Source organism: Fukomys damarensis, unplaced genomic scaffold (assembly GCF_012274545.1).
Source record: "Fukomys damarensis isolate Sample0158 unplaced genomic scaffold, DMR_v1.0_HiC HiC_scaffold_30, whole genome shotgun sequence".
Lineage (NCBI taxonomy): Eukaryota > Metazoa > Chordata > Mammalia > Rodentia > Bathyergidae > Fukomys > Fukomys damarensis.
The window spans coordinates 35737586-35750782 of NW_022900942.1; the positions used below are offsets into that span (position 1 = coordinate 35737586).

Here is a 13197-nt window from a genome sequence, read left to right on the forward strand (position 1 = left end):
TTGTTTCCCGTCTCTTCCTCTTATTAGCACCTAGAAGCTGTCTTCTTTAAGGCATTTTTTTTGTTACAGTCATCCAGTTTATGCCTCTTGAGCCTTGCCATGTCCTATGCTAGAACTGACCACCAAATTTCTTTTAGCCTCAAAAAATGTCTGGAATTCCATTTATGACCCAAAATGTATTACACCCAACTAGAATCATTAAATTTCCTACTTTATGCATTTCCATATGAACATATAATCTCAATATATTATCTTTTTCTTTGCATCTCTTGCAAAATAATGTATATATTTTAAAGTGTGTTTTCAGGATGCAATCAGTTAATCTTCTACATGGCAGCTTTATTTCAATGAGTTTATTTTATAGCGTCTCAGTTCTGCTAAAAATTATGTTTAAGCGTGTTGATTGTAGTGCCATTTATAATATAAAATGCTAGAAACAGTTGCAATTACTTTTTGTTTTTGTTTTTGTTTCTGAGACAGGGTCTCACTATATAGTTCATGCTGGCCTTGAACTCAGCTATGTATCCCAGGCTGGCCTTAAACTAGCTGCCATCTTCCTGCCTCACCCTGTCAGCTGCTAAGATTACAGGTGTGTGCAACCACACCTGGCCACAATTTCAATTAATTATTAATCAATAATGGACTAAATAAGTTGCAGTATATATACTGAAATATCATTTAACTGGCCTTCAATAAATGTAGGTTTTATTTTGTTTGTTTGTTTGTTTTTGTTACCGGGGATCAAACTTAGGACCTTGTGCTTTTGAGACAGGAGGCATAACCACTGAGCTAAATCCTCGGCCCCAATAAATGACTAAACAAAGAAATTTACTGTTACATGGAAAAGTACAAAGTGCAGAACAATATACACTTTGTGCAAGTAAAAAGATGTATATATGCATAGAGTATACATGCCTTGATACATACAGCATTTCCAGAATCATACAATAAACTGGTAATATTAATCACCATGGTAATAGTATAGAGTGGAAAGCATGATACTTATTTTTATACTCTGAGTGGGAAAAATAGAACAAAGCAAAACCTTAAATGAAGACCTAGCCAAATAAAGTGATTGGGGAAAAAAATGCTGTACCTTCATAGATTATTTCCTCCTTATATATAGAACTTCTACTCCAGACCTCATTATCCTCTGTTTTTGCTTTTGTGTTCTGCTGCCTGTTCAGAAATACCTTCTCTTCTCTTGCACAAATAAATCTTTCTTCTTTACAAAACTAAGGACTAACCCCTTCATGAAACTTTACTGGACTTCCATTTCACAGAAATCTGTCTTTTAAATACATGCTTAGTGCATATTCAGTTTCATATTATCAATTATTCGTTCAGTAATTAATTTTATATAATCAATTTTATTATGTATTTTATTAATATATGTTTGTAGTACATAATGATTATGTTCCTTATGGGAAGTTAGTACATATACATAGTATATCTTAAATCTGTTTTTAAATCTTTCTCCTCCCCTCTCTCATTTTCTTCCCTCCATCTCATGGTCCCCTTCCCATATCCAAAAGCTCTATCACACTATTTCCTATTATCTTTCTTTTACTTTTCCTCTTCATCCATATGATGAGATACTTATATAGGAGAAACCTTACAATATTTAAGTTTGAGTCTCTGATTTATTTTACTTAACATTACGGATTTTAGTACATCCATTTTCCTACACATGCCTCAAGTCTGTCCTTCCTTGTATTAGAGTACCACTCCATTCTGCATAAATGCCACATTTTCTTTATCCATTCATTTGTAGATGGACATATAGGCTATTTCCAAGATTTAGCTATTGTGAGTTATGCTGCTATAAGCATAGGTATGCATATTTAACTATAATATGATGTCTAACTCAGGAAGATAGCTCAGAGGGGAAGCAGAGTCCAGTAGAATTTCTTGTTTTAGTTTTTTAAGAAATTCCATGCTAATTTCCATAATGGTTGTATTAGTTTATCTTCCACCAACAGTGTAGAAGCCTCCCCACCTCATAGCCAACATTTGTTATCTAATTTCTTTTTTATCTTCTTTTATTTTTGTAGTTGTTACATTACTTCTTGATGATAACCTTTCTGGAGTAAGGTAAAATACCACTGTTGTTTTAATTTACATTTCTCTAATGGCCAGAAATGTTGAACATTATTAATATATTATTGGTCATTTGTACTTATTCTCCTCAGAACTATGTGTTCATTTCAGCCACCTGTTGGATTGGCTCTTTTATTTTGAAGGGTCTAATTTTCTTTCAATTCTTTATATATTGTAGATATTAGTTCTCTGTCTGAAGGATATCTGACAGAGATTTTTTTTTTTCCATTCTGTAGGTTGTCTCTTCACTCTGTTGGTTGTTTCCTTTACTAAATTTCATATGATCTCATTTATTGGTTCTTGGTATTATTTCTTGTACCATTGAGATTCTGTTTAGAAAGTTCTTGCCTATGCCTGTGACAAAGAATTCTACCTATTTTATCTTCCAGTAGATTAAGTGCCTCTGTTTTAATTAGTTTAGTTTTTTGAACCACTTTAATTTTAGTTTAGTACATGGTGAGAGATATGGATGTAGATTCAGTCTTCTGCATCTGGATAGCCAGTCACCATTGTTAAAGGCTGTATTTCCTCCAGTGAAAGTTTTTCGCCCCTTTGTCAAAGACCAAATAGATGAATGTGTTTGGAGTTGTTTCTGAATCCTCTATTCTGTCCTATTGATCCACATGCCTGAGTTTTTGCCAACATCATGCTATTTAGTTGTTATTGTTGTTGTTGCTTGTTTGTTGTTTGTAACTATAACTTTATAGTACAACTTGAAGTTCAGGATTGTAATGCCTCCTGCCTTGCTCTTGTTGCCTAGGATTGCTACTCTAGTTCTCTTCTGGTGTCCACTTAAATTTTAGGATTTTTTTTTCCTCTAGTTCTATAAGGAATGCTGTCAGTATTTTGATAGAGAATTGTGTTCTATCTATGTATCTGTTTTGGAAGTATGGCAATTTTGACAGTGTTGGTTCTGCCTATCAGAATAGGATATATTTCTATTGTCTGATGTCCTCTTTGATGCCCTTTTTCAGAATACTCTAGTCTTCCTTATAGAGATTTTTCACTTACTTGCTTAGGTTAATTCCCAGTGTTTAATTTTAACTCTATCCTTAACCCTAACCCCATAAGCCATGAGCCAGGGACAAGGTCTAGATTGTTTATTCTTTTCTCTGCATTATGGTCTATCTCTCCAACTTCTCTGTAGCTTTCAGTTTTCCTGTCAGTTCCTTCCTAAATCTCTGTGAAGTACTATTATTTTTTTTCTTCACCAAGTTGTTATTTTCCAGTATCGGGATTCCAGATCTTGGAGAGGCTGAATTTTGCTGCTGATCACCACTCCACCATTTTCTCCTCTCCATTTTTTATTTCCACTGTATTTGAGTAGAGATTTAGAGAATATTCATTGTTTCTGTTGTATTTGATTTATATAGCACCTAGCATTATCAATAAGTGTGTTAAAGAATTTTTTTCTTTAATAATGTTAGTTAAAACTTAAATTTGGGGTTGGGGAAATGGATTTCTGGTAGACTGCTTGGTTAACCTGTAGGAAGTCCCAGATTTGGTCCCCAGCACTACAAAAAAAAAAAAAACACCTTAATCTCAAAGGACTGAGGAAATAACTTAGTAGTGTAGGACTTACCTAACATGCATGAGGCCATGAACTCAATCCCCAGTACAGAGGCGGAGGGGCTTTTGAGGGGAGTTTGTATGTATGTCTGTATGTTCATGTGTGCATGTCTGTGTCTGTTTGTATAAGTACATTTAATGTCATTGGTTTTAGAAATAAGGGCATAAAACTATAACAAAGAAGCACAGTTTATGACTTACTGTAGAGAAATAGTCTGTTTAATCCAATATATGTGTTTGAAAGATGAGAAATTAAGATATATAAACTCAAGCAGTTCCTACTAGTTTACAATGTGAGTCATAAGTTAGTTCATGTCCAACATTTTTCCCAAACTCTGCCCACTGTTTTCTCCAATATAATAGTCTTTTGAAAATACATCCTGTGTTTGAAACATAATTTTAAGCTGTCAGTCTTCACCTTTTAGAATCCTTATTATTCAACCATCCTCTTCATTCTATTTTTTTGTTACATAAGTAGTATTGTTAATCTTGCTGTTAACAGAGGTAAAAAGAAATTATTTACAAGTGCATTTTAGAATAATTAACATGCTGTGGGACTTTATAATTCCATATTAGACCAAGAAAAGGTAACAGTTCTCTTAATATAACTGAGATTTTTCCCCCTTTTTTTCAGTTTGTTTTCTTTGCTATCTAAAAAACATAACAAAGTTCTGGAACAAGCTACACAGTCCTTGAGAGGTTCACTGAGTTCCAGTGATGTTCCTCCACCAGATTATGTAAGTAGTTACCTTATCTCATTGATAAATTTTTTCCTTTTATTGTTACATTTATAATAACATTACTGTTCTCAAAATTTTTGCCTTCAGAAACCTCTACTATGCAAATAAAGGTGTCAAGGGAAAATTTTTTTTAATCATTGTCAAATGATTGAAGAAAAAACTGTAAAGCAATAGTTATTAATAATGAGGAATCCTAATATCTGAGTCAAACCCACTCTAATTACACAAAAATGAAAGGAGGGATTTTATAGTAAGTATACAAAGATTTCTCACTGAACCCAGTGGAGTAGGAGGGAAGTACACCTGGATATCACAGAGAACTATAACCTAAAATTGAAAAACCATGAAGTTCAGGAATACCCTGTTACTGAGGCCCATTGTGTTTCTGAACTTTATTCTATTTTGATTCTCCTGCTGCTTTCTATTAGGCAGGTTTCTCTCTGCTCACTTGAGTGTAAGATAGCATTTCCAACTTTTTTTCCTGCCACGCCAAAACATGTCTTTGTGACATGGATGGGCTTTAGCTAGCCCATCAGTCTTTTAAGTCCCAGTTGTCATTCGTGGGTAAAAGAATCCAGTTGGCTCTTGTCTTACTAATATGGGACTATAAATTTATTAGCCATGGTCAGAAGAAAAGTACTGTAACATGTTGCCTTTGTTCCACCCACTTTAAAGATAATTCCTTACTACCATCTGACCCTGGAGTATGCTGATGGAATGCAATAAAAGCAGCACAGGTGTGAACCTTGTACACTGATAGGAAAGAGAGTGCCTTAGGAATCTCGCTAGGGCTGGTCTCCCTATCTGTGACATTTCTTAAACTTTAGAACATGGCTTAAATTGGAGTGCTAAAAATTATCTTGCCACAGAACAAGTTCATGAAATTCTAATTGAGGCCTCACTGTATCACCCAACAATTTAGTAGGTTGATGTTTAGAGAATTTTTATACTCATTGTTTGAAATGGCAGTGCACTCCAGAGAGTTGAAGAGTTGTTTTTCTCGTTTCCTGTGGTTTTTGTTTTGTTTTGTTTTGTTTTGTTTTCTAAATGGTTGTGCTGATGGGAGACTATGGGAATAGCACCCAGTCCGGATTATCAGTCACCAATAAACAAAGATAGCTGTGTATAGCCACAACCTGACTGCTGGTATTTTTCTCCTGTTTTATTTTATTTATTTATTTGTTTGCTTATTTATTTATTTATGTTTGGTACCAGGGATCAAACTCTGGTCTTTGTGCTTGCAAGGCAGGTGGTGGAACCACTAAGCTATATCCCCAGCCTTTTCTCATGTTTTATATATTTTTGTATGTATGAGTCTCCATGTATGCTAGACTGTGAAAGCATTTGTCAACCCATTAAGATATTAAGTTGATATTTCCAGAAAGTATTTCTAAAGCTTTCTTGCTAAGTAGAATATTCCTTTTTTTTTTGTATCGGGGATTGAACTTGGGTCCTTGAGCTTGCAAGGCAGGCCGCCGAACCACTCAGCTAAATCCCCGGCCCCTAATAATTTTGTTTTGTTTTTTGTCCATTTTTTAAAATTAATTTAACAGCTCATTTAATTCTGACTTACTTTGATTTGTGATAAGGTAAAAACTCTTTCTGATACCTCTTTGAAGACCTCAGGTGAAACAAGATGGCAGCAGGGAAGTATGTTGCAAATAACTTGAATTTGGTTCATCTTTGTTTTGTTACTTTTATATCATTGTTATTTAATTCGTATATTTTTTGATCATTTATTCCGCAAAAAAGTATTCAATTTATTTAGTACTGAAATTGCCCAAGCAGTATTTTTCTTTAATCAGTAGTCCATAAAATTTATATTTCTTAAAGGAAATGTCATATTTAATGGTATTTGCCAATCAAGGAGATGATTATGCAATGATAGGACAATTTGAATTTGTCACAGATATTTGAATGCTATTATTGAACTTTATAATTTTTAGCCATTATTTGACTTTTTCTTTCATGAAATTTCCACAAAACAAAAATTAAATTTCTAAGAATACTAGAAAAATTTTGTTTGAAATCTATCATTAACAGTCCTTATTTTAACTTTTGTGTTTATGAAACTTGGAAAACCCAATATTTTCCAAGTAGATGTATGAACTTGAGTTTTGCTGCCTTTCTTTGGCATTAATTGTGACTTATTACTCTCTGTGCCTTGGATCTGCAAGGTGATTAAAGAAAACAGCAGTAATCTTAAAAATAAGCACTGCAACATATTCTTTCATGATAACTGTTTTATTGCTCACTTTCTTTGCTCAAAATATATAAGTGTATAAGTGATTTGCCCATTTGAAATCACTCTTGTTCTCTTTTAAATTAGTCATTATCTGGGAAAAATTAGTATTTTCCTCCATTTATTTATTTATTTATTTTGGTTTTTTGAGACAGGGTCTCACTGTAGTTGAGATCATTATCTGGGAAAAATTAGTATTTTCCTCCATTTATTTATTTATTTATTTTGGTTTTTTGAGACAGGGTCTCACTATGTAGTTGAGACTGACCTGGAACTCACTATGTAGCCCAGGCTGGTCTCGATCTCACAGCGATCCTCCTGCCTCAGCCTCCCCAGTGCTGGGGATTACAGCCGTGCACTACCACACCCAGCTTAAAATTTTATTCTTGATTTATTAAGTATCTTTGCCAGCAGTCACATAAAGTTTTGTATCATAAACTAATGCTTTAAACTACTTGTACATAAAAGAAGGAAAAGGAAAGAAAGCATCTTAATGCAGCTGTGAATTCCCAGATACACACTTTCTGTACCAAGATTGAATAAACTGTATTAGCAAAGAGTTTGAGTAAGTGCTTAGAAATGATGTGTTTCTTTTCACTGTAGTGCATAGAGTACTTTGAATCTACCTAGAGGTTTCTGAGTTGATTAGGAAAATGTTTATACTCATTACACTATATAATTCACAAGTCAGTGGAGTAAAGATGTAGAAAGCAAATTGCAAGTAACAAAAACATTAGTATTAGTACTTTAGTACAACCATTTTTGTCTGAACCTCTCAGGGGAAACCCTTCAGTGAAGTTTTAGATAATAAGGAAACTGCCCTGGCTGCTTAAGGGGAAATAAAACAAAAACTGTCCTCTAGTCTTCTGTGGGGAGAAAGAATGCTCACGATAGAGAATGCTGCTACCAGGACTGGCAAGTTCTTAGTTGACTTGCCCATGCTTTACTCTCTTCATATCAGGGTTTCATAAACTTTAATTCAGTAACTGGAAGCACAGAATTTTTAAAGGAGAATCTCAACAGTTTTTTTAAAAAAATAAGAATGTACTTTTAGACAACCTTGGTTAGTTGTTACAGAACCTGAGTATGGAATATGAAAACAAAAATACCAAGTAAGTTGTCACTGCTTTTTAAACTATTATCATGGTTTTAAAAGTAATAATATTGTCCCAGTGTCATATATGCTTTGTTTCCCTTATTTCTGACAATCATTTTAGCAACTATTTGAAATGAGAAGAGTCTAACTTTTATTCTAGATGCAACCATAGCAATGAAATTATGTTACTCTTTGTTCATCAAAGAGCTTTCATATTTTTCTGTAGGGCTGACCTGTCATCTGACTTCAAAAGTTGAATGCACATGCATAAGACAGAAAGACGCTGGCCAAAAAGAATAAGGAGCCAGAATTAGAAAAACTGAGGAGTATCAACAGTAGCTAATGTGCTCACTTCAGCAGCACATATACTAAACAGTAACTAAAGATTTATCCTTGACTTGCTAAGCAAGCATAATGCTACCTTCCTGTGCAGATACATATTCAGCGGTTCTCCACATCTCATTTTTACTTTTTCTCTCATAGCTGTACTTAAGCATTGTCCAGAGGCTACACAATGAATGATAGTAGTTGCTCTGACAGCTAACAAAATGTATGTTTTTACATTCTTGTGTTTTAAGTTTTCCTCGTTTTAATTTCTATTATAGTAAATATCAATACACATAATCCACATAAAATAGCTTTTTGAGATTTTTAAGAGTATAAAGCTGTCTTGAGACCAGAATGTGGCTGTTGGAATGTATGAATTCTCAGACACATGCAAACATCCTCCCCAATTAAGTATACAGGTATACTATCTTATTTTGTGTAATTATTTCTCAGCCAGTAGGACTGAATGCTATTTAAAGGCGTAGCAATTGTCATATTATAAGCTTAAAAAAATAGACTGCATATTAACCAGTCTATAAAGAAGGACAACTAAATGCATTTTTACACTTTAAGGAGTGTCCTGAGTTGATAAAGGCTTAAATTTCAGTCATATATGTGTGATGTGCAATTAGAATTGTTTGATCATTCTCTCTAGTCAAAGATTAATTTCTTACATATAGTGGACATGGGTAATTTCTATGATAATTATTAAATTTTCTTATTGTTGAATGATGTGAATGTGAAAATTGCTTCCCATCTGCTGATGCCCTCCTTTGCTGTGCAGAAGCTTTTTTTTATTACCACATAGCTATTAAGAGATAAAAGCATGATTCCAACCCAAGTGTAGCAACTCCAGAGTTTTTGGTTCTCAAATGGGGAAACTGCCTTAAAGGTTTGTGTTGAAAAATCTGTAATTCTAATGGGTTTTCCTGTATAAGGAATTTGTTTCTCTTCTCTAACAACTTTTAAAATTCTGTTCTTGTTAGATTGATATTTTGACCATGAATTTTTGGGGAGTTATTCTTTTCTGATCATCACTATTAGAGTTTTATGTGCCTCACTTATCTATATATTAAATTCTTTTTTCATGTTTGGAAAGTTTCCTGCTATTCTGTAAACAAGTTTATTATCCCCTTTCATTTTTCACTAATTCTAATTCATGTCACTAATTCCATTCATCTCGTGGCTGTTGGATCCATTTTTCATGTTCTGTTGCTTTTAATATATATATATATATATTTTTTTTTTGAGATAGGGTCTCACTATATAGTTGAGACTGACCTGGAACTCACTATGTAGCCCAGGCTGGTCTTGAACTCACAGTGATCCTCCTGCCTCAGCCTCCTGAGTTATAACCAGGAGAAAGGAAATATATGGTTGTAGTATAAACATTAACATAAACCAGATAATTCCTACAGTGAATATCTACTAAATGGAACAGTTTTACTTCCACTAAAAATAGAACAGTGTTCAACAGTATGATCAAAACAAAAACACAAAGATAATTGAAAAAAGAAAATAGAAAACTCCAGATACCGCAAAATAGAAAAATAACAATAAAGGAGAAAAAATGAATTAAAAATTTTTATGTATTTCCAAATGAGTGGTTTCTTTCCAAGACCTTCAGTCTTTGGAAACTGCTGAGTTACAGTCCTCTCTGCCCCTCTTTATAACCTGTAGGATTATGAGATAGGTCTCTGTTTAAGAGGTCCTTCTGTCTGTAAACCCCAGACCATGGCAACTGTCCAAGCTGAATCATGTTCCCACTCATGTTAGTATCCAAAGAAGCAGTTAGACCACTGGTCTCTGCTAGGTATAGGCAGTGGGGCAAAAGTTCAAGCTGACTGCTGGTCTTAATGCCATCAATTTCAGATTCATCACCTCTGAAAGCCACTCTTGCTACAATCAGGCCTTCCACCATGGAATGCAGGCCCCATGTTCTTCCTGGCTTGAATTTTAACTTCTCAGGGTATCTGTGTCTAGCCCTTAACCTATCTGTATCTGTCTTCTGGGGCTCTCTCTTACTCAGTCTCTTTGGTAGGTAATGCTTCAGTCCTGTAATGAAACTTTTGTATAGGTGACTCAGTCTCACACACTCAACCCCTTCCCAAAATGGTGCCTGATCAAACTCTGTCTGAAATAAGGTAGGCACTGCACTGGATTTCTTCTCCACCTCTATTCTGCCATGAAGAAGTCATTCTTAGGGCACAACCCCATGCTGTTTTTGCAGTTTACACCAGTTATAGGTTTTTCATAGGGCTAGCACTGCTGATCCACCCCATTATTCCTCCCTGAAACAGCCAACTTTTCCAGGCTTAGCTCTTCTCTGGGACATTGGCCTTTTTCTTGAACAGGTAGGTAATGAGGCAGTTGCTTCTGTGGTTCTGAGGGAACCAAGGTGCAAAGCCAAGTAGGAGTTGGCAGTTTATTGCACACAGTGACAGGTCCTCCTCCTCACAGTGCATGATGGCAGGTTTGTGAATTATATCTTGATGAAGCCATTAAAAAAAAATTCTTGAGAACTCAAAAATAACTATTGCTACATGAAATAACAGATAGACATTAGCTTGACTGAGATTAGTATACAAAGGTGACTGTGAGAAAATAAATTTTGTACTTTGAAGAAAATAATGCTTTCAAGGAAGCAAACTATGTTTCTTAAGAAGTGGTTTAACTTTAGAAACTGGTGATTCAAGGGCCAGGGATTTAGCTCAGTGGTGCCATCCCCTGCCTTGTTAGTGCGAGGTCCTGAGTTCGATCTCTGGTACCAAAAAAAGAAAAGAAACTGATAGTTCAATTATATACTCAGTTACACAAAGTTTACATATTTTATTGCCTTAAGAACAAAAAAATAGTAACAAATTATCCATCAATAGGAACTAATTACACTTTAAGTTCATCCAATGCAGCATTCTGCAGGTATTTTTAAACTGAATTTAATCCATGTAAATTTATATGAAAGATATCAATACTTCAGTATATTAATCAAATAAAGGATACTTTACAGGTTACACATACATGAATGTTTGAAAATATGTATTAAATTTTCCTGGAATAATGCACAGGAAACTTAAATAATGATTACTTCTGGGGAATCAGAATGAAGGGAAGAGAAAAGACAACATACTTTTTATTTTATATTCTTTATAGTCATGAATCTTGACATTTTTAAGTATACATATCGCTTACTTTCCTTTCCTTCTGTATTTTCTTCTTCACCTCTCATTTTCCCTTCCAGTAGTTTGATTTACAGTTATTTTAAAGACTTTCCATATTTATTTTACTGTCTTCTCTTTTGTTAATATCTTATATAAGCATAACATTTATCAAAACTAAGAAATTAGCAGTGACTCAGTACTGTTATCTAAACTCTAAAATACAAATCTTATTTGTATTTTACCAATTTTAATGTTGATGCCCTCATTTTTATCTAGGATCCAACTCAGGATCTCACATTAAATTTTGTTGTCATATTTCATGGCCTTTCTTTTCTTCTGTGACCTTGACACTTCTAAAGATGGCTAGTTTGTTATTTTGTAGAATATACCTTAGTTTGGTTTTGTCTGATGTTTTCTCATATGTAGTCAGCGTAATGGTACAATTCCTTAGGTATAATGCTTCAGAGGTGATGTGCCTTCTCCGTGCATACTATTGGAGAATGCACAATATTGATATGTATTACTGGTGATGTTTATCTTGATGACTTTGCTAAGGTGCTATTGCAGAATTTTCACTGTAAACTTGAAATTTTCCTTTGGGATTTATATATAACTTATACTTTATATAAACAATCATAATATCTACACATATATGCTGTACAAGGGATTGAACTAAGGGCCTTTGCACTGAGCTACATCCCCAGCTGTTTTAAAAAGAAAAATTGATGCTCCCGACCCAGCAGTCATCGCTCAAGCGCCGGGAAGGTAGGCCGGGCCCGGATCCACCACGGGAAGGAGAACCATGCCTGCTCCCGACCCAGCAGTCATCACTCAAGCACCGGGAAGGTAGCCACACGGGCGCCCCTGAACCCCAAAATCCCCCCCCGCCGCACTCTCAGACCTCCTGACTGTGCAAGTCTTTGGACCCACTCTGCAAAGACAGAGGTGGTCATCAAGGGTATTTTTCTGAGTTCCCAACTTTGAACATCTTTAAAGAAAGGGCGGGGGAAACCTATAATAGAACGTTTTGGAGGTCAACCATTCAGAAGGATGGGGAACTCAATCTGGGCCTTGCAGCCCAAGGTCAGTCAGCGTCATGGGGTTCAGCAATCAGCTAACTGAGATCAGGGGTCTTGCATCCTCACTCTGTCTGGGCCATTAAATGGTAAATATACTATATTGAAAAGTTTGTTCCCTGCAGACATGTTCTGGACTGCTTCTTGATTTCAATTTAATTCAAATGATTTAAGGGTGATAGACTAGTGACTACCACAGGTGGTCAGTGTCCAAGTTGTGCTTGATCTTAATGTGTTGCTGATTGTATCAGTTGGGGTAAAGCATTGCCGTTGATTTGATGAGCTGTTTTCTCTGATGTTATGAAGATGAGAATGTCTGTGGGTCGTTAGAGACACAGAAGCTAGGGTGCAACTATATCAGGAAGATTTGGGTGATAATCCAGAGATTAAACCAAGGACAGTCTGACAACAAAAATTAAAATGAGAAAACACTTAAGCAAGACACAAGGACAGACTTCCAGTTCACCAATGGCAAACAGTAGGGCAAATGAGGATGAAAAGGCCGATAGTGAACCACCAGGACACCCTGAACTCAAAGCACAGGAAGTAACAAAACAGATCAATCAGGCTCTAGAAAAATTCAAAACAGAAATAATTTCCCAGATAACCATAGAGATAGTGAGCAAAATGGAAGTCGTGATTCGAGACTCTAGAGCAGAAACTGACAAAAAAATAGATGAGCTCAGGACCATGATAGAAGCCATGAAGGCCCAGCATAAGAAAGAAATGGAAAAAATAAACGCCCAACATAGGAAAGAAATGGAATCCATAAAACAGATTCAAACAGATATCCAGGAGATTAAACACTCTATTGAAAGTATACGCAACAGAATAAAACAATGCAAAGATAGGCTCTCAGATATAGAAGATAAGATTGCAGTCAGTAACC

At 35.1% G+C, this 13197-nt stretch overlaps 1 protein-coding gene across 5 annotated transcripts in view; it reads left to right on the forward strand.

Annotated features, from left to right (window-relative positions):
• Positions 1–13197, forward strand: part of Dym (dymeclin) — a 369043-nt gene that overhangs the window by 248898 nt on the left and 106948 nt on the right. For all 5 annotated transcript variants that reach the window (XR_004514766.1, XM_033757360.1, XM_010621679.2 and 2 more), the window contains one exon: positions 4304–4406. Coding sequence is in view for 4 of the 5 variants with exons in the window: in XM_033757360.1 (XP_033613251.1) it covers positions 4304–4406 (103 nt within the window). In the remaining variant the exon portion in view is untranslated. The remainder of the gene's footprint in view (positions 1–4303; positions 4407–13197) is intronic.